The sequence below is a fragment of the Podarcis pityusensis genome (genome assembly GCF_964106645.2).
Source record: "Podarcis pityusensis genome assembly, chromosome: 3".
Lineage (NCBI taxonomy): Eukaryota > Metazoa > Chordata > Lepidosauria > Squamata > Lacertidae > Podarcis > Podarcis pityusensis.
Window position 1 is genome coordinate 82,940,407 of NC_138026.1, and position 27,859 is coordinate 82,968,265.

Genomic DNA, 27,859 nt, shown 5'->3' on the forward strand with positions numbered 1-27,859 from the left:
GCTGATTTTCTTTTTCCTCTACTGATATTCACATAGAAGTTTTCCTAACCAACCATAGATTGCCCACTGTGCACACTGGATATTTGTCTGTACTTTATGCTTCATCCAGAGTTTCTGATCTGTGAACAGAAGGACTTCCGTTAGGAAAAGAGTTTCCGATCTAGTGAGGGCTTCCGCTGGAGGAAGATGGATGGAGAGATAACTTGAGCTGCTTTCCCCTTTCCTACTACAGCCCTCAGTACCACTTCCCATGCTGTTTTGTTTAGTCCCTCAACTCCCTGGAACAGATATTTGAGTGTTAGGCGGCAATGGTGGGTTGGGGTGAGAAATTCCAACCTGGGTATTTGTGGTTGTCCTGTCAGCCGGGCCCCTGGGTCAGTGGCTGCTGTTGCTGAATGCCAGGTCCATTCTAGTAAGCCCTCTCTCATTTTTTATCTGATTATGGCTGAGGAGGCCAATATGGTCTGTATTACCAAGACCTGAGTTGGTGAGCAGGGTAGAGTTGTTCTCACACACCTGTGCTCAACTTGGTACTTGGTGCAGCATCAGGGCAGACTTGTGGGTCAGGGAGGGGGAGTTGCTGTAGTCTGTAGGAAAACTGGTCAAATGCAATTGCACTGGTAAGGGCTCATCATTGAGTTACCTAGTGCATTGAAGGCAGCAAAGAAGGGATACTTTGCAGCCTCCATTGCATCCTCATTGTGTCGTCTGGCGGAGCTTTTCCGGGTAGTGCAGGGCCTCTACAGTCTGGCCTGAAGGAGGTGGCAGAACCAATGGTAGCTTGCGGTGACTTGTTTGCAAAGCATTTTGAGGATAAAATCACTTGCATCCACCGGGATCTTGACATCACTGTTACAGCAGATGACCCCAAGGGCTGTTCACATCACTGTCTAGTTCTGTTGTGTGGGATGAGTTTCAGTTAGTAAGGCTCAAGGATGTGGACAAGGTGCTTGGATTGGTAAGGGCGACCATTTTCCCTCTGCTCCCTTTCCCCTCTTGGCTGATGAAAACTAGCTGGGGCGGGGGGGGGCAGGTTTCCTCATGAAACCCTCCCTGGATTAGGCAAACCTAAGTGACTACCAGCTAGTTGCTAGTCTCTTCTTCTTGGGCAAGGTTCTTGCACAGACGGTCATGGATGTGATGCAGGTGCTCCTGGAGGAAATGGAGTTTCTTGATCTATTTCAATCTGGGTTTAAGCCTGGTTTTGGCACAGAAACTGCTTGGGTCACCCTGTACAAGTACCTCTGTTCAGTGAGAGACGGGGAAAATGTGTCACTGTTAATTCTCCTTAACCACTCAGTGGCTTTCAATGCCATGACCATGGTATTCTTCTGTTGCAGCTGTCCAAGTTAGGGGTGGGTGACAATGCTTTGTAGTGATTCTGGTCCTACTTGGATGGACATTTCCAGAGGGTAATGCTTAGGGCAGACATCTTCAAACTATGGTCCGCGGGCCGGATCTGGCCCACCAGGCTCATTAATCCAGCCTGTGGACCCTGCCACCCACTTGGTCAGTCCCCGTGCGCTGAGCTAAACCAGCGTGGCGTGGCATTTCCTTTACATGAAGCCACAGATGCCTCGCTGCACGGGGACTGACCACGCGACATTGCCGCGGCTTCAGATTGGCTGCAGGAAGCTTCTGCAGCCAATCCGAGTCCCTGCGCTTAGGCAAACTCCTGTCTATCCAACCTCCATGCATTACAAAGCTGAGCTGCAGCTGCTACCGAAAGTCTGGTGCTCCCCAGTGAGCTCTTCCAGAGTCATATTGCAGCTGCAGATCCCTGCAAAGAAACAAATCCAATGGGAGAGGCGGCCTTCAAACCTCTTCCTCCTCCTCGATCTGCTCCCTTGCTTCTTTGCTCCTCTGGCTGCCCTGTGAGGAACCTGTGGTAAGTGTAACTCCAGCAGTCAAATCCTCAGGGCAGTGGTGCTGCTTCATCCTTCTCCGGGCTGGAGTTATCCTGCCAACGTCTCCCGCCGTTTACATGCGGACACCCTATCAGGGCATGCAAAGGAGCTGGGGTGTTTGACTTGGGGTCACCCTTGGAAAAGAGAGCGAGCGATCCAGGCTGGGAAAGCTGGGTCAGTAACTTTGCCTCCCCTCGCCCTGCGCTGATTGGCAGAGGGAGAAGTTTTGCTTGGAGAGTAGCAGGGCGACGTCCCTGGTCTCTGCGTGGGTGTTTTCTGCCCCCCCTCCCCACCCATGTGATTTACATGCTCTGAAAGTCGGGATCTGGTTTTATATTTAATTTTTTAAAAAAACTATAGTACAGCCCTTGACAGTGTCTGAGAGACAGTGAACCAGCCCCCTGTTTAAAAAGTTTGGGGGGCCCTGGTTTAGGGAGTGTTCTTTGGCCCTGTGGAGCCTTCAATGTGTGGTTTCTTAGGGTTCAATTTTATCCCTGGTGCTGTTTGGCATCTACATGTGTTCAACTTCTGATTTTGTTGTTTTATGTTCTGAACCACCCTATGACCTTTGGATGAACCAATTTGGATGTATACAAATAATCATCATCATCATCATCACCAAAAATCAGTAGTGGAAATGGCTAATTCTCCTGCAGGCAAGCTTGGGGTCAGCTCTTTGTGAGCAGAATTACTGGCTAAATGTTAGTATGAAATCAGTACTTAAAATAAAAACGAATCTTGAGTTTATGTTTATTCATCAGGAAAGAGGAAAAGTTGACCTGATGAGCAAATTAGCTTGGTTAAGCTCCTTCTGTAGAGTGGGGTGTAGCAAGGCGGATGAGAGGGTTGTGTGATAGCTCACTTATTTTTGTTTGTGACCTTTGAAATCACCTGCCACATTTCTTTATAAAAGCATAGATGTGTACATATTCAGCCTGTGAAATTGCCTGGCTTTTCAAAGTATATTTAGAAGATGATTGGCAAGTACTAAAAATAAATTCTGGAATAAAAATGGGGAACCAGTACTGACAACAACTGCAAAAGTCAAGAAGCTTCATATCTAAACAAGTCTTTAATTCTTATTGAAGATCTACTTCCTTAAAATAGTTTACATCATAAATGTAGTGTAGCTTTTTAGTTGAATTAGTTGCGATATCTGATCTCTTTGCAATAGGAATTAAAATCCAGAAGGTAGTTAAAGCCAAGTAGAGGCATTGATTTTAGTTAATGTGTAAAGAATATGAAAGTACTTAAAACATGTTATTTGAGGATGCACGGTAATGTCACCAACATTCTTTGTGCATGGAAATGCCTTTCTGTTCTTAAAGTACGACTATTTAGGATTAATTTTGTCCTAAACTTTATATACAGGTCATGGTCATGAGTCACATGTCCCTGACAGTCGGTTCTTCACCATACATTAACATTTGGCCTGCATTTGAGCCTATCTTCAGGATTGCCCTTTACACTGGTGTACTGGTCCCATTGGCTTCTGTGGAACTTCAGCAGTGTAAGCGGTTATATTCCTAAGTATAATTTTAGTTCTTTTGCATTCATGTGTATTCAGTCATATGTGTTTTAAGAGAGTGTTTATTCAATTTTTAAGTAGTGTTGTTAATAATACAATAATATAACAAAAATAAGGTAGTCTTGAGTTCTGTTTTCTCATATCAGTAGTAATTTATTAACTTCCAGAATTCATCCAGTCTAATCTGGGGATTGTGATGCAGTTGGACAGATGTGATTTGATGTAGGCTTTCAGACTGTTGATGTTAGAAAGGGGCTGCTCAGATGGGAAAGGGTTATTAGCATTCATTCTTTTGGCTGAACACTTTTACAGTGGTGTCTCGCAAGACGAAATTAATTCGTTCCGCGAGTTTTTTCGTCTTGCGGTTTTTTTCGTCTTGTGAAGCACGGTGTCGGAAAAGTTTTGGAAAAGCTTCAAAAATCACCAAAGTCTTCAAAAACCCGCGTGCTATGAGTTGCTCCTCGAAGTCAAGTCGCAACTGTATTAACGGTTTTAAGAAAAAGGAAACAAACTTGCAAGATGTTTCCGTCTTGCGAAGCAAGCCCATAGGGAAAATCGTCTTGCGAAGCAACTCAAAAAACCAAAAACCCTTTCGTTTTGCGAGTTTTCCGTCTTGCGAGGCATTCGTCTTGCGAGGTACCACTGTACTAGTTTCTTTTTTGTAGATGAACTTGACCTTGTAAGCAACACCCATATCGAGTAAAGATGTTGACTTTGAGTTTCAGGTGAACTTTATATGCTTTCCAGGAATAAGAATTCTGTCTAGGAATAATTGCAACTACAACCCGTCTTAAGGAGTGGTCTTTATACATACTTGAGCTGAATTTGATCATTCTTTACTTCTGTCTTGTTTAATCAGCATTTGCCAACTTGGTACTCTTCAGATATTTTGGACTACAGCAATTCCAGTGAGCAATCAGCTAACAGGGGCTGATTGGAGTTGTAGCCCAAAACATATGGAGGCACACCAGGTTCATGAAGGCTGCTGCGCGACTTTGTGTTAGTCCTGTCATGCCAAGTATTAACAGTGGTGGCCAAATTTTGCCTGCAGGCATGCAAGCCTGATTCATGTGCATTTAAAGCCAGATTGCCTGTGCTCTTTTCTGAACACAGAATTAGCAGTGTGATGATGTCCTTCATTTGTTTTGCTGTTGATGGTGTGGAGAAATCTATGCATGTTCCTCAGTATTTGACACAACCAAGAATAATTGTTTCTGGTCAGTCATTATGATACAAATAGGAGGTTTTAATGCTATCATGTAGCAAATATCACTTACATGAAACACTAACGTGTGTAGACATTGCTGCACATAAACCCTTTTGAAAGGAATTATTTTTCATTCAATGCTGGTAATTGTACAGTCTGATAGAAATTTGCAGTGAAGCGTAGCATGCTGATAGTATTGAGCTTTATAAGTGTTAATGGATCCAGGAGCAATGGTTTCAGTGCTCACAGCCATCTCATTGTGCCAGTTGTGGAAAAGTAAGCTGAAACTAAATGTAGGCAAGATGGGAATAATATTTAGTGGGGATTTGGAAGCTTTCTTTGAGGGGTGAGTATGTCATATTTGGAGTTTTTTGTTGGATCTGGTTCATAACTTGGAGTGCTTCTGAACCATCATTATTTATGGAATCAGGTGACAGCTGTTGTTTGAGCACCTTTTATCTCTTATAATTTTTATGCTGGCTGGGCCACCCTAGAAAACATTGGCTTGCCATTTTTCATGTTTTTGTAATCGAGGGATCGGCTGTTGCAATGCACTGTGCAAGGGGCATTTCCATTAAAAATGTCCAGAAGCTTCAGCTGGTAAGATGTCACAGCCTGCTTTTTGAGAACCATAGAATCGTGGAATTGTAGAGTTGGAAGGGACTCCAAGAGTCATCTAGTCAGCTAAAGCTTTCATGACAGATGGCCGTCCAACCTCTGCATAAAAACCTCCAGTGAAGGAACACTCACAACCTCCCATTGTTGGGTTCTGATTATTCTGTATCGTATTCTGATTATTCTGTGGCAACTGTGAGCCCATCAACCATCCTCCACATACAGTTTGAAGTTTTAGTTTTAACCAGTGAATCCCAGTTTGGGTCCAGCATCTTAATGAACATGGCTTATCATATGACTCCTCCCCCATTGCAGTGCAATTGTCAGCATCGATTAGTGGGGGAGGGGGCCAGGAGATGGGCAGCAGTTTCATAATGTACACTCCCATCCCCTACCTGATTTTCACTGGATAGAGCTGAGAATTGCTGAGCTCTGTAGTACTTTTACTAGATAATGGGGTGTTCCAAAGATCCTGGAGGGTTGTGGAACTTGATACAGATGAAGATGTGTTCCATGAATCTTTGTAAGATTTTTGTGTGCAATTTGTGAAATTTAATTTGAAGGTTGAATAAGATAAAGTACCAATATGATTAAGTTTTGAGGCTGCTGGAAACTTTAAAACACAGTCGTTGTGGAATTATAAGTAGCGCAGGCAGAAAGTGTTTGTGGACTAATAGCAAAACTTCTTTAAGGTGTTTGGGGCTGCATATGTATTATATAGCACAAAGTGGTGTTCTCAAATGGTGAGCCTGGTGCACTTGGGGAAAAAGTTGGTTGTTATTCGAAGATCCAAAATCTTCTGTTGGTGTGAAGAATACAACATCATAGAGTCACGCAATACATAGTAATTACTATCTAAAAAATAGTGGTTCTTATCCAAAGATCCACTTTAGGCTTATGTAAAAAACATGTGTGATGGTGTATCTCTTTTTTGGATAGCATTACCTTGTGTTCCACTTCAGGATGTTTCTGAAGATGTTCCAAGTTTTTAGTTTGATTTTTAAGACTTCATAGAAGCTACTATTGGGAGGAGGAGGCTAGGAAGCAGAGAGTCATACACGGTTGTTGGAATTGGAGCTAGTAGAATCTCTCTCCTACCCTGCTGGTAAAGTATGACCATAAGTCTAATTCCAATTAGCCAAGACATCAACAGGATTAATTGCTTTTGATTTTAAAAAGCCAGGGTGGTTATTATTTCTCCTCCAAAGCTACTAATAAGATTTGAAGAATAATTGTTTTAACATAGTTCTCTTTTTACTCTTTACAGCTAAGCCAGGTGGACGGGTGAAATGTCAGTACATTTCTGCTGTGGATAAAGTAATCTTTGTGGATGATTATGCAGTTGGATGTAGGAAAGATCTGAATGGTATCTTGCTGTTAGACACAGCTCTGCAAACACCTGTTTCTAAGCAAGATGATGTGGTTCAGCTTGAATTGCCAGTGACAGAGGTAAGTAGTTAGAGCTGTTACTATCACTGCAGTATTTTTTCTTGGCTCCTAGTTTTGCTTAAACTGTGCGCCTAATGGATAACATTTTACAGGTGTCTGTATCAGAGCAGTAATACATATTCATTATTTTAGAATACATTGTAGGGTTGCTGCTGCGGCTGTAGGGTGCAAGACTGTAGTTGCTCCTTATCTATATGTGTGCAGTTTGTACATGCCCTGGTAAACTGTCAACTGGACTGTATAATGTATTATACACAGAGCAACCATGAAGCAGTTTGGAAACTTCAGTTGGTCCAGAATATGTTAGTGTTCATGAGGAGTGTCAGCATTTAGAGTCTAGGAGCATATAACACCAATACAGCAAGAGCACTATTGCTTGTCACTTTGTTTCCAGGCTAATTTTAATATCCTGTTTTTTTCCCTTTTAAAACCCTGTATAGTTTTGATCTAGGGTGCTTTTGAAGTCCCTTCTCCCATACATACATTCCTGATCATTGAGATCATATACTGTAATCTCTTTATGTTCTGCCTGTTTCGGAGAAAGATTGATGTTTAAATCATTTGTGTTCATGAAAATACCCATCCATAGCTTTTCCTTTATTTTAAAGTCTATATTGGCTATTTGGAAAATATTCAGATTAAAAATTACTAGCTGCTGCTGGATTTGGTAGAATTAGGTGAACCTTTCTTGAGTACACCAATAAATAACTAGTGGATGAGAATGTATTTAAATAGATGCTTGCCTGTCTGGGCTGATATGAGTAAGAATTGCTTGAAGATGCTAAGTGGCTTTTTTGTAAATTGTATAGGAATAGGTTCTTGACTTCCCTGTCCTCCCCCATTTCTTAATGTGTCCCCAATGAGTTGAGATGCATGCTGTGAGGACACTATGTAAGAATCAACAGAAATACCAGGGGTCGCTGTGTGTTTTACTATAACATTTTGAAAGTGTATATTTACATAAACCTGGTTACCAGTGTTATCATGAGCTTGATTTTATTTGTTTAAGAATAATTTAAGTTTAGATCAAGTTTAGTTTCCCCTCCCGTTAAATGTTATATGTTATATGTTGGCATAGCAAAGCTAGGAAGACTGTATTATGACCCACTACTGCTGAATAGTCATTATGCTTATCTTGCATACATTTTAAACTTTACGTACAATAGTCAGACACTATGCTTCTTGCTCTTCATGGTCACTTAGTCCCACTGTGTACATTTCTCCCGCTCTGTATCTATGTATCTGCATAGCTGCCAACTAACATTTGAAGGGTCTGAAGTGGGCTCTAGCCCACAAAAGCTTGCTCACAATATATCTGTTGATTTCATGGCACACTGGTGGGGCTTCAGTTGAGTTTAGCAGTAGGAATGGTGAATGGTGTAGCTCAGTAGTACCCATGCTCCAAATGCAGAAGATCCCAGGTTTGATCTATAGTATCTCCTGGTAAGATTGAGAAATGTTGCTGTCTGAAATCCTAGAGAGCAGCTGCCACTTTGTGTATATAATACTGAGTTAGAGGGAAAAATTGGCTACAAATTGAAATTAATACCGTAATTTTCGCTCCAAAACACGCACCTTTTTTGCTCCTAGAAAGTAAGGGGAAATGCCTGTGCGTGTTACGGAGCGAATGCACTCGACCGGAGCCATGGCTGCCGTCAGTCAAGCAAAGCGGGAGCCGCTTGCAGGGCTTCTGTCCCACTTTGCGCGGCTCTAGCTTTGCTTGCTTTACAGCCAGGAGGAGGGGGAGGAGCCGATGAGGAGGGAGGGAAGGAGAGCCATGGCAGCAAAGTGGGCAGCAGCCGCTTACACGGGAGGAGGGACAGACGGGAGCCATAGCGAGCTGGAAAAAGCGCCGCGTAGCCAGCAACAGCTGCTGCAGCCTCAGCTAGCAAAGGTCCGTGCGCTCTCTAAACGGAGCAATGAGGCTGCAGAGGGACGGCAGGGCACAGGAGGGCTCTGAGCCATGAGCGCAGTGAAAACCAGTAAAAAAGTTTTTAAAAAGGCTGCTGGGGACAGGAGGGCACGGGATGAGGGAGAGGGGGAAATTACGATTCTCCCAGCGTCTCAGCTGATCCGCTAAGCAGGACTTGGGTTGCAGGGGATTCGCCATTAGCTGCGTAAAGCAGCAAAGCGGGAGAGGAAAGGAGCTGCTTACACTGCTGTAAGTGGCTGCTGTCCGGTTGGCTCCTTTAAAGCAACAGTGCTCTTTCCCTCCCCCCTCCCTGCTCAGCTCGCCGAAAAGCTCCTTTTCCACACACCCCATGCAAGCTCCTCCCTTTAAACCCCTCTCCTGCATTATTAGCAGCATCCTTCTCCACACACCCCACGCGTGCTCCTTGTCCCTTGAATGCTTTTCCTTCCCTCCCCACTTAAAACGTGGTTACAAAGCACGGATCCACATGGATCCTCAGGATTTTTGCACTGGGTCACCCCAAGTTCACCATCAGATCACATAACATATCCATGGCTATAGCCTGCACCAAAACACACACACGCACCCACTGTTTCATGGGGCTGCAATGGCGCAAAAACATGGTTACAAAGCATGGATCCACATGGATCCTCAGGATTTTTGCATTAGGCTACCCCAAACTCACCGTCAGATCACGTCTGTGGCCACAGCATGAACCACAAAAATCACACATCCACTGTTTCGTTTAGAATATTTTTTTCTTGTTTTCCTCCTCTAAAAACTACGTGCGTGTTATGGTCAGGTGCGTGTTATAGAGCGAAAAATACGGTAAATGAAACCATTAGCCACCTACTATTACCTTGCTCTTTTCTAATGTTCAAACTGTAGCTCAATGTTTTTCCTCTAATATCAATGTTCTTCCGCCACGAATGAGTAATTTTTGTTAATATCAAAGGTCAGGCAAGCTTTTGGAAGTGGTAGTAAATTGTTTTCTCTTCTGCTGGGTGCCCTTTGTGCCTCTGGCTGGATCTCCTTCCTGATTAGAATTTGCTGGTGAATAACTCAAGGCCTTATTCTGCCTTTGGGATTTCAGGTGGCTGGCAGCTCAGTAGATGTCGGAAATTGTTCATATTTATACTGTTAATGGAGTTCCTTTTGGATTAGCTATCTCTTAATTACTTGGAGCTAGATCCATGAATATCCACAGGAATATTTCTGGGGTGGGAGAAGTAAATGCTCCAAATTAATAAATATAAATAGCTTCTGAGAACATTTCTGGTAAATATAGTGACTGAGCAGCAGCAAGGCCTGAATAGACTTGGGGTCTGAGAAACTAGTATCTCAGGTCAACTCTGAGAAGTAAAAATGGGGAAGAGTCATGTATATGACCTTGAACTCCTTGGAGGAAAGGCGGGATACAAATGCAATAAATAGTAATAAATTAGTAGTGTGTGCCTCAGAGCTATCTAGATTTAATGTTTGTACAACGTAGAATATATTTCTTAAACTTCCCTGCCTTGAATTTATACCTAAAACCAGCATCTGCAAAGCTTTGATAAGCCTTTGAATGTTAAAAAAAGAACTTTGATAATGAGTGGGTATATAATACGTTGGTTTGTAAGACTTGTAGGGATGTAGGAAATTAAATAAATAATACTGAACGAGGACTGATCTTTTGATGTTGTCTTAGACATTTTTAACATATTTCGCACATCTTAGGCTCAGCAACTGTTATCTGCATGCATCGAGAAGGTAGATGTGTCAAGCACAGAGGGGTATGATTTGTTTCTCGCACAATTGAAAGAGGGCTTAAAAAATACCTCACATGAAACAGCAGCAAACCACAAAGTTGCAAAGGTAAGAGATTTATCCGCTCAAATCTTTCAAATGCTAGAAGGATAACCTCTTGGCTGTTTCTGTTGCATGTTGTTGGAAGTATCTTTACAGGTTTTTGTTGTCATATGCAATTAATTTATCTTTCAGGGCTTAAACATGAATAATGTACAGAATTGCATGCCATAATAACATGTAAAGGATAGAGAACTCAATGCAGGTTTTTGTGTTTTTGCCTTCTCCCCACATTTATTATGTGAAGAGACTCCATGATTAAAGGGAAGTGGAGCTGCGGCTCTGGCCATGTCCTGACATTGTGCCTTCCTAGCAGCTCTGCCTCTAAACCTCAGTATGTTGAGAAAAGATCTGACAGGGGAGCTGGGTGTACTTGGGAAGGCACCTCTATGTGCTTGGGTCTCCTGATCGCATGGAGAAGTTTCCACAAATATAGCTGGCTCCCCATGTAGACCTTTGCTTTAATGCACAGTAGATCTGGGTTGTGGAGAGCTGGACAGGCAGGGGTAGTGTCTTGGTGGGACCAGGGGCACAACCTTGTTCCCCTTAACCATATGAGGCTCAGTCATGCCATAAATCCATGCAGGGGACTTTTCTGGGAGTCAGCTAAGTAATTTTCTTATTGCTTAAATCCACCTATGACATGTGTCTGGCTTAATCTTAAAAGAAGGAAGTTTACCAGTCTTTCTTGTTTACCTTAAAGCTACTCGCTTTAAGTTTTTGAAAGGAAAAATGAAAAAAGTGTTTTAATCAGTTTGTAAAAGGCTTGTTTCTCTCTATCAGCTGTGTTAAGTCTACGTGGGTGTATATTTGCACTGTTTTTGAGGAACGACCTTTACCAAGTGTTAGCATAATTCTTTGTATTTTGGATTAATTGGTGAAACTGACCCAATTTCTGCTCTGGTCTTTGAGTTTCCCTGAATCCCAGTGTAAGATACAGTAGCAAGATGGGAGGGCTACAGAAAGTGGCCTGAACTGAGTAAACCACTTTCAGCTACACCACTTTGTGCGTGAGGAAAAGTATCTTCCGAGGGTTGGGGAAACTCCCACAATGGAATGTTTGATTCTGAAAATCAGGGAGGTCCCTTTCCCAGTACAGTCGTACATTGGAAGTTGAACGCCTTGGCTCCCGAACGATCAAAACCCGGAAGTGAGTGTTCCGGTTTTTGAATGATTTTTGGAAGCTGAACATCCAGTGCAGCTTCTGTGGCTTCTGATTGGCTGCAGGACGCTTTGGTTTTTGAACGCATTATGTTCGCAAACCAAGGTACCACTGTATTCTTAGAAGTAGGAATCAAACTATTGTTAATTTTCAATGTTTTTTTATGCTTTTCACATTCCCTAGTTTGTCCTATACTATGTGAAACTTCAAAGGTCTGATTAGTCACAATCTGTAATGCCAGTTCTTTCCACATCTCAAAGTAGTGGAATCATTGCTGTTTAAATGGTCCGTACTGACAGATTTTGAGGATCTCCATATAGACCTGAAGCGCATGTCCAATATTGTGTTTATATATATGTATACATACACATATACATACTACATTGCTTTTTCTCTTTGTAGTGGGCAACGGTTATGTTCCATCTCCCGCATCATGTATTGAAGTCTGTCGCCAGTGCCATTGTAAATGAACTCAAGAAGATAAATCAAAATATTGCTGCCTTACCTGTAGCCTCATCTGTGATGGATAGATTATCGTACCTCTTGCCCAGTGCACGACCTGAACTTGGTGTGGGGCCTGGCCGATCAGTAGATAGGTATGGAAAAGCTAATTTATCTGTTGCAATCTGTTGCTTTTTGTATGTGACTTTCAGGTGTTTCCAATATAAACACATTTGGAATTAATTTGAATAGAAGAAATAATGTAAGTGGGAGGGTGAGAGGATTTTAAGGTGCCATTTTAACCTTATTTCTCTAGATGGCTTGAAGAAGAGGTTCCTGACTCTGAAAGAGGAATGAATTTGTTGATGGTAGGATGGTTAGAAGAAGGGAAAAGTACAACTTGCTAGTGTGTATTCAGTTGCAACACAAATGTTTATGAATGGGGGTAGACCTGTTTATGACCTGTAAGCTGCCAAGCCAAATAGAGACATTAGCCACGTGCTGTCGTCTTTCAGATGACTTGACAGTCCCAGTAGGTTTGCAGTCCCAGAGGGCCTGAGCAGAAAGGTCTGCTGGACCAAGTCCTTTTGGACCAGTATGTATGACTATGGGCTGCATTACCAAGCATTTGTCATGTATCCATCTTATATGAGGACCAGAAACTTGATTGCAAAGCACAATCAAGATGAAAGCCCCATACATTAACACCTGCCCGCCCTTTGGATGCACAAGGAAGATTCCTAGAGCAGTTGGTAGGTTGTATGTATCTAGGCTTTTGTGGAGTGGTACTCTTTATCAATCTCTCCACTGGTAACACAATACAGCAAGCCTGCATGACTTGTGACCTAACATGCTAAATCTCCATTTTGGGAAATGCCTTTTAGTGGCAGGCAAAGGTGCCCAAGGATGGAAGAGGTTGTTTGTTTTTATTGTGGAAAGTTAGAATATGGGTGGTGGAATTAATATATGGGTAGGAAACTCTTTGAATCAGGGAATGGGAGGCAGGCAGTTATGTTAGTGATCTCTGGTTGTGTGAACAAGGTGCAAATACAGTAGTGAATAATATTTCTTCTTTGGGACAGCAGAACTAAGATGGGTGGGGTGTTGCAAAAATTAAGCAGCCTCTTATCACACCTAAACTTGCAATTTCTGTTTTCTGTTTTTAAAGGTCATTGATGTATAGTGAAGCTAACAGACGGGAAACATTCACTTCATGGCCTCATGTAGGTTATAGGTGGGCACAGCCAGATCCCATGGCTCAAGCTGGGTTCTACCATCAGGTAAAATTTTCGGCACCTTTTATAAATGGCCATTATTTACAATTATGTAGTATTATATTCTTGATGCTGAATGTTCAAATATGATAACTGTGGAAGACAATTTGCTAGGTGTCTGCTGGTTTAGACTGTTGTTTTATTTGGACCTATAAAGTGAAATTGTGACTATTTGGTTGCTGTTGCAAGAGCTCACAAAATAGAAAGATGGGGAAATTGTTATATAATGACTCTTGTAAAGTAATTATTTGAACTTTCCATATTTTATTACTTTTGCAATTATTTTTGAAAGGCAATTGCATCAAAATACTGGACCACCTCTCCCTATAGGAACCAACCCAAAATCTACGTTCATCATCTGAGGCTCTATGTGTGCCTCAGCTGGTTCTGAGGGCGGCAACACAAGACCAGGCCTCTTCTGCAGTGGCTCCCTATTTGTAGAATGCTTTCCCCAGGGAGGCTCACCTGGCGCCTTCTTTACATATCTTTATGTGCCAAGTGAAAACATTTCTCTATAACCAGGCCTTTAAGTGTTTTTTTGTGGGAGGCGAGTTAATGGTTGTTTTTTTTAATGTATTATTGTTCTGTTTCTGTTTTTGTATTTTTATGTTGTGAACCACCCTGTGATCTTTGAATGAAGGGTGGTTTACAAATCTAATAAATAAAAATAACAAAAATAAAATACTGTATATAGAGGAGCAAAAGTTGTGAAATACTTATTTCCAGCCTTTGTTTAGAAGTACAGTATTTGGAACTGTTTTCTTTGGCTCCAGCCAAGAACAATATGCTATTCTTAAAACTTTAATTACTGTTCTTGAATGAGACAGACCAAAATGATGTTGAGCTGTAGCAGTGGTTTTTGAATTATCTTCCAAGGAAACCTGTGAGTTGTTTTCAAAGAGAAGATGAGTAATAGCAAACAGATCTACCAGAAAGATGGCTGTCTTCCACCAGCAACATTATTTTTATTCTATTTAAAATATTACCCTCTCTTGATGGAACGGCAAACCCAAAGCAACAGACATAAAATACAGTGCACATAATAAAAGATAGCTTGGTCGGCAGAGCATGAGACTCTTAATCTCGGGGTCATGGGTTTGAGCCCCATGTTGAGTAAAAGATCCTTGCATTGCAGGGGGCTGGACTAGATGACCCTCGTTGTGCCTTCCAACTCTACAGTTCTATGATTCTGTGATATCTAACGAAGTCATGAAGAGTAACCATTAAAATAAATGGATTTAATTTAAGTTCATTGATTTCAGTTGATTTTCTATGATCATGACATCCTCAACAGCCAAAAGAAACTACTAGAATAATAACAGACACTAGTGTCTAGCAAACACCTGAGGGAACAGGTATCTCTTCATCAGGTACCAAAAACTCATAAATCTGCATCAGACATACCTTTGAGGGGAGGGTATTCCTCATCTGGGGAACCATCATTGGAAAGACACTCCCTTGGTTTGCAGAATATTAATATTTACAATGCATTCTCAGGGCACTCTAATATGCAGAAGTTGCATGCTGGATGTACAGGGTCCCTTTAGAAAGAGAATCATGTGGAAGGGTATCTTGATAATAGAAAGCCAGATAAACCTTAGGTTAACATTATTGAGGTAGAGCTGTGATTTCAAGATTTAAAGCAGGCTACCCAGCATGGATGTTCTTGTTCTCCAGCTGTCAGCATGACAATGATCTGGGGTATTAGATGACATCACATTGGCTACTCATGAGTTAATTGTTTCCTAGGGTTTGACACATGCCGTGGGATGTATTTGATCTTCCCCCTCTTGAAACAGGCTCACGTGCCATATGCGAAATTGCTTTTGGATCTCATATTTAAAGGTGGTTTGCCATGCTGCATCCTTGAGAACATAGAATTATTTGTGTCATTTTTTGGGAACCTGGTTAACGAGTGTGTTACATAGTACAATCCTATGTATGTTTACTTGGCAGTAATAATACCACTTCAGTGCGGCTTACTCCCAATTCAATTTATATACTAAATGGCCAAGGTAGCTCATTACAATGTTGATGTGTTCTTACAACTTAGTATTTTCTCTCTCTTTCCCTCCCCGCTCCTAACAGCCTGCCTCATCAGGAGATGACAGAGCCATGTGTTTTACGTGTAGTGTGTGTTTGGTGTGCTGGGAGCCAACAGATGAACCTTGGTGAGAATAAAATATTTGAGATACACTTTTTGCTTTCTATTACAATACTGTACAGTATTTTAGATAGGAAACAATATTTGGTCTATGTAGATTTTTAGCTAGCCCAGCTGGTAACGAAACTTAAAAGAGATAAAAAGCTTAAAATGTAGCTTTGCATGTGGTGAACAATACCCATTATTTGTTATTTGTATTTTCTATGTTATCCTTAATAAAAAGTATCTCCCTACTGAGGTGCATCGTTCACATATGTTTATAGTTTTAGGACGGCTAGGACAGGCATTGGGAGGAGAGATCTCATTGCTGCTACTATTAGCAATTGCTTTTTAGTGGTACGTGTTTTCTAAGTATTGTCTTATTCGTGGGTTTTTATCTTATATACCTGTTGTAAACCACTCTGGCTTGAGCAAAGAGTAGTATATACATTAAATAAATAAATATGCACACAAACTTTTAAAATGAGAAAACAGTCATTTGCCAGCAGTACTCATTCTACAGTAATTATTGTAGTGAAAATTGTAGCCATTTTAAGAACAATGTTTTCTCAAAGCAGACAAGTGCTTCCAATTTATGTATTTTAATATACTTTGTGTGTTAAGGTGCTAAGGATCCTAGCCTGTGCGCATCAAGAAAGTTGATGAGACAAGCTTATGCTATTGCATTTAAACACTTATTTTTCTAATCCATTAAGGTCTGAACATGAAAGACATTCCCCAAACTGCCCATTTGTGAAAGGCGAGCACACGCAAAATGTGCCCCTCTCGGTGACGCTGGCAACAAGTCCAGCGCAGTTTCCTTGTACAGATGGCACAGACAGAATAGTCTGCTTTGGATCGGGGAGCTGTCCTCACTTTTTAGCTGCTGCAACGAAACGAGGAAAGATCTGTATATGGGATGTTTCAAAACTTATGAAGGTATCTCATATTTTAAGAGTTCTAATGCTAATTTTGCTAGATGGGGATGTCTTTCTAAATCGCATTATGTTTTTGGATTTGCTTAGGTGCACTTAAAATTTGAGATCAATGCTTATGATCCAGTAATTGTACAACAGCTTGTGTTGTCTGGAGAGCAGAGCTCAGGGGTCGACTCAAGAAGACCAACAATAGCATGGATAGAAGATTCATCTAGCTGTTCAGATATACCAAAATTGGAAGGAGATAGGTATGCTAAAATTTGCCTCTTTTTAGCCCTGGTTATGCACAAAGAAAATGCTGTTCACAATTTGTTATTGGTATACAGTGTACACAGGTCCTTCTATAAGAATGCTCATTATCAGAAATCTCGGCACAAATAATTATACCCAAATCTTGCTACACAAACATCTGATTCAGATATCCCAACAGTCAGAGTTTGCCCACTTTCTTACTTGTTTGTGTTTTCCTGGCTGGTGGCAGCCATTTTGGGCAGAAACCACTGAGGGAGGGAGAGGAATTGACAAATTGGCTAGCAGGGGAGTTTGGATAAATCAGTTTTTCCTTTGTTTGGCTGGAGCAATTTTGGGCAGGAGGGAGAGAGAAGAGGAAAATCACAGATTAGAAACATTCCCATAGGAAATAATGGAAATCATTAGCTCCTTATGTGAATGTTTGCCTGGGAACACATTTTGTTTGGAAAATGGGACCTGTGTGTACTTATTTGCCTGAAAATGAGAGTGGATTTTTGGAACATTGAGAGATCCTGCTAAAACATCCTTTCTTGGGAACGTGAAGCTTTTGTTTTTAATTGTTTTCATTTTCTGATTGGCAAAGAAAAATGTAATGTCTACAGGAAAAGGTTTCTACTGCAACCCCCCCTTCAATCCAATATCAATGTGGCCCTATATAGACAGAGGAACTGCTCTGAAACGAGTGGGAGGAAAGCAATCATCCACTTCTTTCCGCATTCTGACTATTATCTCCTGTGATACTTCTTTTTCTCACCTACCCCTCTGTCCAGATGTTTTCCTTTCCCATAACACGCTCCCCACCCCCACCTATACATTCTTACTCTCAAGGCTAAGTCTCCCAAAGAGCTCTGAGTGGAGTCTACTTCTTTCTTGTAACTAAATCCTTCCCTGATTATTCTGTTCCCCTGGGAGTTTCTCTCCCGTGTTCGTTATTTATGATTTATAGCCTTCTCTTTTACACAATTAATAAACATTAATTTTGAAAATGTTGTGAAGTTTTTTTTAAAGAAGTTTAGCGCTAAGTGCAATGTTAATACATTAAATTGCTGCTTTGGCTTCACCATCTCTGTGATCTTTGTCTTGTCTTTAGTGATGATTTACTGGAGGATTCAGACAGTGAAGAGCATTCCAGATCAGAATCAGTGACTGGTAGGCATACAATATCTCTTTGGTACAGTGCGGAATGTAGCATCACTAGCAGTGAGTGATTTAAGTATACTTAAGTCAGTAAACGGCTAGAATTTTGTATACTGCTTTTCGTAGTAAAATATTTTGGTTTCTTCCAAACAACTTATTGAACATTCGTCTTAATTTGTTTGGACAAAGTTGCCAGGGAGATTATAAGACACCCACTATTTATTAAATATTCATTCTGATTTGTGGGGAGATATCCTGGTGTCATGTGAAGCAATTGTTATCCCTCATCTTCCTGTGTATTTTCCTTTCACCTACCTTTCTGCAAAAATAAAAACGATAGAGGCTTATTGCATCTGATTTCACATGCAAAATAGTGACAGTCTGGAAGAGCCATTTGAATTTACATTTAACAAGTTGTAATATTTTGTGGATGAATTGGGCTCAGATGAAGGATGATCCTTTCAGCAGTGTAGGAGCAATCTCCAAAGCTGCTGAAAGGATCTTTCTCGCAGCCTGGGCTGGCTGGGGGCTAAGTTACATTGTTTTTCTCTGACAAAATATGCAAAATATCCAATCTCCATTGCTGCAGATGGGGGAAGCAGAGGGCCATTGTAAACCTTACTGTTTTATTTATGGTGGGAGAGGCAAACTGTCTTACCTTGCTCCCTTTACAAGTGAGACCCCTGAAATAGCCCCCACACATCTCGTTTTAGCAGTAGAGACAGTAATACTACCAATATTTGCATGCTTTTCCCGTCTTAATGTATTGGAGGTGGGGGGAAATGCTAACCAGAGTTAAAAGCTTTAAGTCTTCTCCCTATATTTGCAAAGAGGGGTTGATTGTGCAAGCATGAGACTAGTGCTGGCTCATTTGGGTCAAAACAAACCATAATTTGTTGTTACATCTGAACTGGGCCTATATTTGTTCTATAAAAATTTGTATCATACAGGCAAATTTCCAGGGAACTAGGCTTAGATGCGACACCCTGTTGAGCAGGGGTCGGCAAGACTTACCTTGCCTGGGCCGGTACACTGCCGCAGAGCCCCCTCTATGGGCTGGATCACGGGTGCAGCCCCGCAATTTCCAATGTCTGCGCATATGCGATTTCCGGCATCTGCATATGCGCAGACATGATTTCCAGTGTCTGTGCATGTGCAGACGTGATTTCTGGCGCCAAGAAAGTGAATCCCCCGCCGTGCTGTGCTGGTTTAGCGCAGTGCACAGGGGCTCACTGAGCGGGCAGCGCGGTTCAGGGGCAGCTCGTGGGCCGGTAAAATGACCCCTGTGGGCCGCTTAGGTTGGTGACCCCTGCTGTTGAGTATACTGCTGGGAGCAACCCAGGGTTTGCTCCTGAGAAATCTGTGAAACAGCCTTAAAATATGCTACTTTGACTGATTTTCCTATCTTGTCATTGATTGAAGATGCCAGATAATTGATTCTGCTAGGCTTTATGATAGGATTTTCATAATTTCTCATGTAGCTATAAATTTTTATTTTTGTCTAACACTGGTTTATTTATCCCAAAGGACATACATCACAAAAGGAAACCATGGAAGTGAGCCTTGATATAACAGCCCTCAGCATTCTTCAGCAGCCTGAGAAACTTCAGTGGGAAATAGTTGCAAATGCACTTGAAGATACAGTGAAAGACTTAGAAGAACTTGGGGCAAATCCTTGCCTAAGTAACTGTAAGAGTGAAAAGATGAAGGAAAAGCATCTGGAACACCACAACATTCCCTTTCCTTGTTTGTTAGCTGGAGGTTTATTAACATACAAATCACCTGCTACCTCTCCTGTTAGTAGTCATTCTCAGAGGTCACTGGAAGATTTAAGCAGGACTCAAGGTGGTAGTGTATCAGACCAGGGATCAACTGACAATGAATCCTGTACTAATTCAGAACTGAATTCTCCTCTGGTAAGGAGGACTTTACCTATATTGCTGCTTTACAGCATTAAGGAATCTGATGAAAAAGCAGGAAAAATCTTTTCACAGATGAACAATATCATGAGTAAAAGTTTACATGATGATGGTTTTACAGTTCCACAGATCATAGAGATGGAGCTGGATAGTCAGGAGCAATTGCTGTTGCAGGATCCTCCTGTGACATATATTCAGCAGTTTGCAGATGCAACAGCTAGCCTAACTTCTCCAGACTCTGACAAGTGGAGCTCTATGGTTCCTAAGCCTGGGACTTTGGTTCAGTGCCTACGGCTGCCAAAGTTTGCAGAGGAGGAGAACTTTTGTGTAGATTCAATCACTCCTTGTGCAGATGGAGTTCATTTGTTAATAGGACTGCGGGCATGCCCTGTTGAATCCCTGAGTGCAATAAATCAAGTAGAGGCCTTGAATAATTTAAATAAATTAAACTCGGCACTATGTAATAGAAGAAAAGGAGAGCTAGAATCCAGCCTTGCTGTAGTGAACGGTGCAAATATTGGTATGATCCAGAATGAGTCACCAGCAGATGTTCAGACGCCTTTAATAATTCAGCCAGAGCAGCGGAATGCTAGTGGTGGTTACCTAGTACTTTACAAAATGAACTATGCCACTCGGATTGTGACTCTTGAAGAGGAACCCATAAAAATCCAACATATCAAAGACCCACAGGATACCATTACCTCATTGATTTTGCTCCCACCAGACATTTTGGATAATCGAGAAGACGACTGTGAGGAGCCCACAGAGGAAATACAAATAACTTCTAAGAATGGCAGCGAGAGAGAGAAAAGATCAGAAATTTCTACTCTTGGGCATCTGGTAATAACCACTCAGGGAGGATATGTAAAAATATTAGATCTTTCAAACTTTGAAATTCTGGCCAAAGTGGAGCCGCCTAAAAAGGAGGGTACCGAGGAACCAGATAAATTTGTCTCTGTAATATACTGCTCGGGTACAGATAGACTCTGTGCATGCACCAAAGGTAAGATCTTTATTCAGTTCTCTAATCAAATTTGTAAAGTCAAAATGCAGTACATAATGTGCTGGGGTACTATGTTCCTTATTTACATTTAGAAGGCTTCTAATAGGCGTCCATCATCTCCCTGCTGTGTTGTTAATCATTCTTTTAAAAGACTGAGGGCCAATTCTGACATCAGTTTCTGCTAACCTTTGATTAGATCCCAAACTCTGGTTTGAGCTTCCAAAATATATTGATAATTCATGCCTTAGAATTGCTTTCTTTCTCTTTCCCTCTGCTCAGCAGTCCAGTTCTCTAGATGCACTGGAGTCCAAAAGTGGAGCATGTATGGTTTGCCAATTTAGACATGCCCTACTATAGTTACATTTCCTTTGCCATGACATCTTCATTAATCTGTAATCTTTTACTGTTGTAGATTTGTATGTCTTCTTCTTTGGCGATCACTTGTAGCCGAGTAAGATTGTCTTCCATAAACACAATTTTAACAATGAGTCCGTAAGTGACTGTGGAGGCCAATTCTGGATCCACACGTCCTTCCACAGTGGGGACACAATAGTAGACAACAATGGGAGTTGTAGGCCAAAACATCGGGGGGGGGGATACCCCGGCATGAAAACTAGTTATTAGTTATTATTTGGATGAGTAAGTGTTTTGAAGTTCAATTTGAGGTCATGCAGAATTGAATTTCTTGCTTTCTAAATGGTTAATGCACTGGGTTAGCAGTTTAGCAGGAAACATTTGGATAGTGGTTTGGTTATTACTAGCGGGTTGTATACATAGTTGTGTGTGTAGCAGGGCTGACAGAAGGAGATTTCACCCCCCACTCACTGCAGGGGTGATTTCAGTTCCCCTCCCATGCGGCTGGGGGATCCAGATGAATGGATGGGCTGTGGCATGGTGTTCTGAGGGGAAGGAGCCGCCACAGGAACTATTCCCAGAGAAAACTATTGATAGCGGGGGTTCTACTCGTAAGCCACAGCCCACCCATACAGTAGTGTACCTTGGCCCTTATAGAATATTTCTGAGGGGCTGTCATGGAGAGGAATGGCTATGAAATAAATTTCTGCCAGCCTCTTTGCATATGCCTAACGCTCGATCCAATCCATAAATTTTTTAATGGGGTTTTCCTGACATGTACCATGAAAATGGATACACAAGTATCTGACATACTGTGCAATATTAGTTCACATATGTACTAGAAGGAAAAGCTTGTATTCTCCCTATAGTGAGCGTGTCTTAAGCTGAGATATGATGAACAAGACCTCACGGTTTGCCGCTCCTTTCGTGCAAGCCAGGAAACATACTGGGAAGTCTTCAGTTAACAAGAGACTCCCATTTTGATTTGAAACCATGGCTTGTTCAGAAATCATTAACTATGGTTTCCTGATATTGGACATAATGAGAGACTATAATTACATGAAGACTTGTAGGCTTCTCTCCCCATTTGTGCAAAGGGAGAAGTGGCTGCATGCAAGTATGCAAGGCTCAATTACCGTATTTTTCGCTCTATAACACGCACCAGACCATAACACGCACGTAGTTTTTAGAGGAGGAAAACAAGAAAAAAATATTCTAAACAAAACAGTGGATGTATGATTTTTGTGGTTCATGCTGTGGCCACAGACATGTGATCTGACGGTGAGTTTGGGGTAGCCCAATGCAAAAATCCTGAGGATCCATGTGGATCCATGCTAAAGTCGCCCTAAAGTCGCAGGGGCGCTGGGGGAGTGAACAGGAAGCAGGAGGAGGAGAACAATCCCTCTCTCACACACAGACACACAGAGTATCAATCCTAAAGTCGCAGGAGAGGCAGGGGCACTGGGAGTGGGAAGCAAGAGAAGGAGAACGATCCCCCCCCCCCTCTCACACACACACAGTATCAATCCTAAAGTCGCAGGAGAGCGCAGGGGCGCTGGGAGAGTGAACGGGAAGCAAGAGGAGAACGATGCCTCACACACACACACACAGACACACACACAGAATATCAATCCTAAAGTCGCAGGGGCGCTGGAAGTAGCAGGGGCGCTGGGAGAGTGAAGGGGAAGCAAGAGGAGAACGATGCCTCACACACAGAGAGACACACAGAGTATCACTTCTAAAGTCGCAGGAGAGCGCTGGGGCGCTGTGAGAGTGAACAGGAAGGAGGAGGAGGAGAACGATAGCTCAAGCACACACACACACACAGCCCCTACAGTGGCTGATCCAAAATCGGACAGCAAAAAACTGCAGGCAGGGACATAGAGCACGGGGTTGTTTTAAAGCAACCAACCCCGATCTGCTTCTCTCCCTCCTCCCGGCTAGGCTGGCTGAAAAGCTTTGCTGCTACTTAGCAGCTCACTGGAGAAGAGAGAGGGACATAGAGCACGGGGCTGTTTTAAAGCAACCAACCCCAATCTGCTTCTCTCCCTCCTCCCGGCTAGGCTGGCTGAAAAGCTTTGCTGCTACTTAGCAGCTCACTGGAGAAGAGAGAGGGACATAGAGCACGGGGCTGTTTTAAAGCAACCAACCCCGATCTGCTTCTCTCCCTCCTCCCGGCTAGGCTGGCTGAAAAGCTTTGCTGCTACTTAGCAGCTCACTGGAGAAGAGAGAGGGACATAGAGCACGGGGCTGTTTTAAAGCAACCAACCCCGATCTGCTTCTCTCCCTCCTCCCGGCTAGGCTGGCTGAAAAGCTTTGCTGCTACTTAGCAGCTCACTGGAGAAGAGAGAGGGACATAGAGCACGGGGCTGTTTTAAAGCAACCAACCCCGATCTGCTTCTCTCCCTCCTCCCCGGCTCTGCTCGCTGACAGGAGCCGCTTACACCCGCTTTGCAGTTTGAAAGAGAGCCACGGACTGCTCACAACTGCAGCGGATTCCCCTGCCATCTGTAGGCATTCGCTCCATAACACGCACAGACATTTCCCCTCACTTTCCAGGAGGAAAAAACTGCGTGTTATAGAGCGAAAAATACGGTATATCTTAGCTTCTTAAGATGAGATATGGTTGTCCAAACATGATCTTTTTATCAAGCAAATCTTAGCTTCAAACGAAGTGAGTTAGTGGGACAAAGGAGGAAATAATTTGCAAAATGAAATGGGAAAACCCTGACAAGAACCCACTAACGATTTCTTCTTAGTGTTTGCAAATAGAATGTTGAAGGTACAACAGAGATAATACTGCATTGCATGGTCCTTTGAATTTATAAGGGTTTTTTTTAATAAGCAGAATACTGTCAGTCTATAAAACTACATTTCTGCCAGTTGTATTATGTGTGCAACCCTAAGCTTAATCTAAGAGGCTCTTGCCCCTTTATGGTATTTCAAAGCTTATGTATATTTGCTAACCTGATTTTTCTGGTAAGCTGCAGAGCTGTGAAGCAGGAAATAGATGCTTGCTGATTTGTTCTCCATTTTTGGCTGAAATTCTGACTTGTAATAGAGACTTCACTATTCCCTGCCCCTCCCCAAAGTTCTTAAATTTCCACCCAATTGATTAATTGCTTTATTGTTTATTTTATAGTAACATTTTGAATGTATACAGAGATTGCTAATGCTTTTCTAATGTGCTTGCTTTTGGCAAATCAATCCCACTTGAAATATACCGTGTGTGTGTGTGTGTGTGTGTGTGTGTAAATGCTGCAGAACAATGAAGAATTTCTTTTAACTGATACCAGTTGCTTCCAGTTTAATAATCAGAATACTTGATTATGCCAGACTTTAAAGTTGAAGCAACTGTTGCGAGGTTGACAGTTTAGGGAGTTGGTACATCACCAGCTTTGAAAGGATCCTGAGCAAGGGAAATAGTAAAATCCCTAGCGTTAGCCTTTAAAAAGGAAGAGTATTTTGTTCTAATGTGTTGTTCCCATTCCCCCTGCCTCACTGAGGACATCTACTAAGGGTATTGTAAGAGCAAAAATAGGAACTTCTTCATTAAAAATCATATGGGAGGGAACTGAATAGAAGAATTGATGCCACTTCATAAATCTATAATGTTTAAAGTACTATGCCATTCTGGTAACTTCATCTCAAGGAGGATACCACAAAGCAGAGAGAAGTAAACAAGTGAATGAAGTTTCAATATCTTTATTATGGGGAATGGCTTATCACCAGAAACAAAACTTTAACTGAATTGTTATGTCTAGCTATGAAGGTTATTCTGATAAGTAGTTCATAATAACACGAGTGAGGTAGGTGTTCAGTATGACAAAAGATTCATTTTCATTTTTTCATCACCAGTATTTTAAGCACCCTGGTGTTTGTGTTCCCTTTATTGCTCCAAAGCTGCTAGAAATAACCTTGCTTGCTGTATTTTACCAGAGATCTATTTAGTTAAGAACTCTGTGGCCAACCACATCACTTGGGGCCAGGGTGGAGAACCAGGTATGCAACAAAGGAAGTATCTTTGCAGTTGTGACTTGAAGTTAAGCCACAGCTGAAAAGATCCATTCTGAAAGCAGAGCTTGCAGTGGTTACTAAATTTACATTCAGCACAGCTGCAAACCCTGGGAACTCCTTAGTGGGGCTGATGATCTCAGTGGGGCTTGCACTTGGCACTGAATTTACATTTAGTCAGTGTTTGAAACTCCCGTTCTAGGTGCATTTTGTGACAGGGAATTTCATTAGTGCGAGCAGTTTCTGAGCTCCGGGTGCAGTATTGCGCCTAAGATTTCAGATTAAAACTGCAGAGTAGAAGGAAAGGAGGACCTTTTTCTGCCTCCCCACTTCCAGCTACTCTCTGAAGACTGGAGATGAGACCCTCTTAAGAATATCAGGGGGTGGGCAGGGGAACGACTGGACCATGTGAAAAATGAACATAATATTTTGGCTGCAGTTCATTCATTTTCAGCTTTGTACTCTTGTTATAAAAAAGTGCCTAGACATTCCGTTGTTGTGCCCATAACCTAGGTTTAAGGTGCCATTTAGCTCCTAGCTTTCATATCTCAGTTTCTAATACTAAATTTAGTGCTGACAGCCACCCTGCTTTATGACAGAGGAACAGTCAAGGATCCATTCAAAGCAATTTGACCTGCTTCACACTTGAAGTCATATAATGTCAGGTGTGGGGTAGGTGAGCATGACTGTGGTGAAGCAGCCTTGCAGGCCAAATTAAGATACCTAATGGACTAAATTAGACCTGTGGATCATACATTCCTGATCTCTGTCTTATGGAAGTGTAGCAGCAGGGCAAGTAATGGTATCTTTTCCCTGTTTGACTGCAGTTTCTGGTAAGTGAAAATATATATTCTCTGAACTCAGAGGTTCTGTGCTTGTGAAACTTGTTTTTTCCTTTTTGTATTTGTCAATACTTGGAAATTTGAAAAACCAGCAACTCAGAGATTCTCTTTAGCTACCGTGGCTAATACTGGTTGAAAACTCCACCATCCATGAATTTACCTAAGCTAATGGCCACCAGTACTTTTTTCATAACAGAGCGACTGGATCACTGTGTTGTTCTAAGTGACCGCTAAAAACTAGTCTGTTTCAAAAAGCATTTTGTTCTCTCTTTGCTGGTTTATCTTTGGTGTCTTCCTTTCAATTCTATTTTGGTTTTTGCTTTGGAGGCTGGACTTTCGTGTTAACATTTGTGATTTGTCAGTTTTGGTGATTTTAATGGGAATTTGATTTTGTTTGTGTTGCAAATTTTAAGCTGCCTTGTATGTCTTCTAAAATTAGGCAAGGGGTGTCTAAAAATAAAATGTTAAGTGCAATATGCAGATACATTTTGAAAAGAATTTTAATGTTATTAGTGAGTTTGCGGTTGCGAACAGTGTTATGCAAAATAAATGTATCTTAACTTGTGTTTTAATTGACAACTGTTCTCAGGTGGAGAACTTCATTTCCTCCAGATTGGAGGGACTTGTGATGATGTTGATGAAGCTGATATACTTGTGGATGCATCTCTCTCTAAAGTGGCAGAGCAGTTAACAGAAGGCACAAAACCTTTATCTAATCCTTCCAGTCCAGGCATTACAGGTAAACCATTTTGAGATGTTGTTGTTGTTGTTGTTGTTGTTGTTTACCAACAAGCAGTATATAAATTTTATGAAATAAGTATTTAGTACGGGGTTTTATTTGAAGCATGCTTTAACGGTGCATTTTGCAATGTTAACCATCAAACTAAATTCACTTCTGCATTGTGTACACAAACACATTATTGAAGTCTGTCTAAATTAAGCTATATTGTGTGATTATTTTGTAGAACTATGCTATCAAGTCAGATTTTTTTTCCACAAGGGTGGTATCCATTGGTGACATTCCGCTGATGAAAGCAGTCCATCAGTGGAAGGAGGAGGGAGCCAATTTTTTGCATCTGCCTCTCCCTGAATGGCCCAAATCTGCTCTGGGGCATCCCCCAGCCTTCTGATACAGATTTATCTGTATCAGAACAGGGCACTGAAGGGTTGAAAATTAACAACCTGAAAAAACCATTCTAGGTTGTATCTAATGATGACTCTCCTCTGATAAAAGAGAGGGAGGATAAAAGATCATCCTAAATGCAAAGGTATCAGTTTTCTTAAAAGCCATTAACAACATGCTACAATTTGATGAAATTGGTATCTTTCTGGTTTTATAGGTGTTCTAAAGAGTTAAAGTTAAAAGGCTGTGTTTCTGATCCTTGCGTTAACTATTACCTGAATAGTCATTTCGTATTTTGAGTCTCCTGTACCTCTCTCATCTAAACAGGAGTTGATCTTCTGGTGGACCAGCCATTTTCCCTTGAAACATTAACATCTTTAGTAGAGTTGACTCGCTTTGAGACTTTGACACCCCGGTTTTCTGCCACTGTTCCTCCATGTTGGGTAGAGGTTCAGCAGGAACAGCAGCAAAGGCGGCACCCGCAACACTTGCACCAGCAGCATCATGGAGATGCAGCTCAGCATACTCGGACTTGGAAATTACAAACAGATAGGTAAAATTAGTAATGATATAAATCATGCCTGTACCAAAAGATTTTCTCATTGAACATTGGATCTCCCTGATGCAGAGGCCATATGTGATGAGGAAAGGATCCTAAGCATGAGGCAGGCTTCCAGTTAAATCACTCAGGAAACCCTTCATTTCAGATGTGGAATGTACCTTCAGTTGTTGTTTTAGCTAGTCTCTTCAAATATGGTTCATATTGTAAATGTCAGGCATAAGTTGTAAGC

General features: G+C 41.7%; 1 protein-coding gene across 9 annotated transcripts in view; it reads left to right on the plus strand.

The window, feature by feature from the left end:
• BIRC6 (baculoviral IAP repeat containing 6) overlaps window positions 1–27,859 on the plus strand; it is a 138,862-nt gene that overhangs the window by 1,785 nt on the left and 109,218 nt on the right. For all 9 annotated transcript variants that reach the window (XM_080997574.1, XM_080997575.1, XM_080997577.1 and 6 more), the window contains exons 2-12: window positions 6,525–6,706; window positions 10,338–10,475; window positions 12,031–12,224; window positions 13,238–13,349; window positions 15,432–15,514; window positions 16,203–16,425; window positions 16,512–16,672; window positions 17,767–17,825; window positions 19,341–20,735; window positions 26,535–26,684; window positions 27,396–27,621. In XM_080997574.1, the coding sequence (XP_080853700.1) occupies window positions 6,525–6,706; window positions 10,338–10,475; window positions 12,031–12,224; window positions 13,238–13,349; window positions 15,432–15,514; window positions 16,203–16,425; window positions 16,512–16,672; window positions 17,767–17,825; window positions 19,341–20,735; window positions 26,535–26,684; window positions 27,396–27,621 (2,923 nt within the window). The remainder of the gene's footprint in view (window positions 1–6,524; window positions 6,707–10,337; window positions 10,476–12,030; window positions 12,225–13,237; window positions 13,350–15,431; window positions 15,515–16,202; window positions 16,426–16,511; window positions 16,673–17,766; window positions 17,826–19,340; window positions 20,736–26,534; window positions 26,685–27,395; window positions 27,622–27,859) is intronic.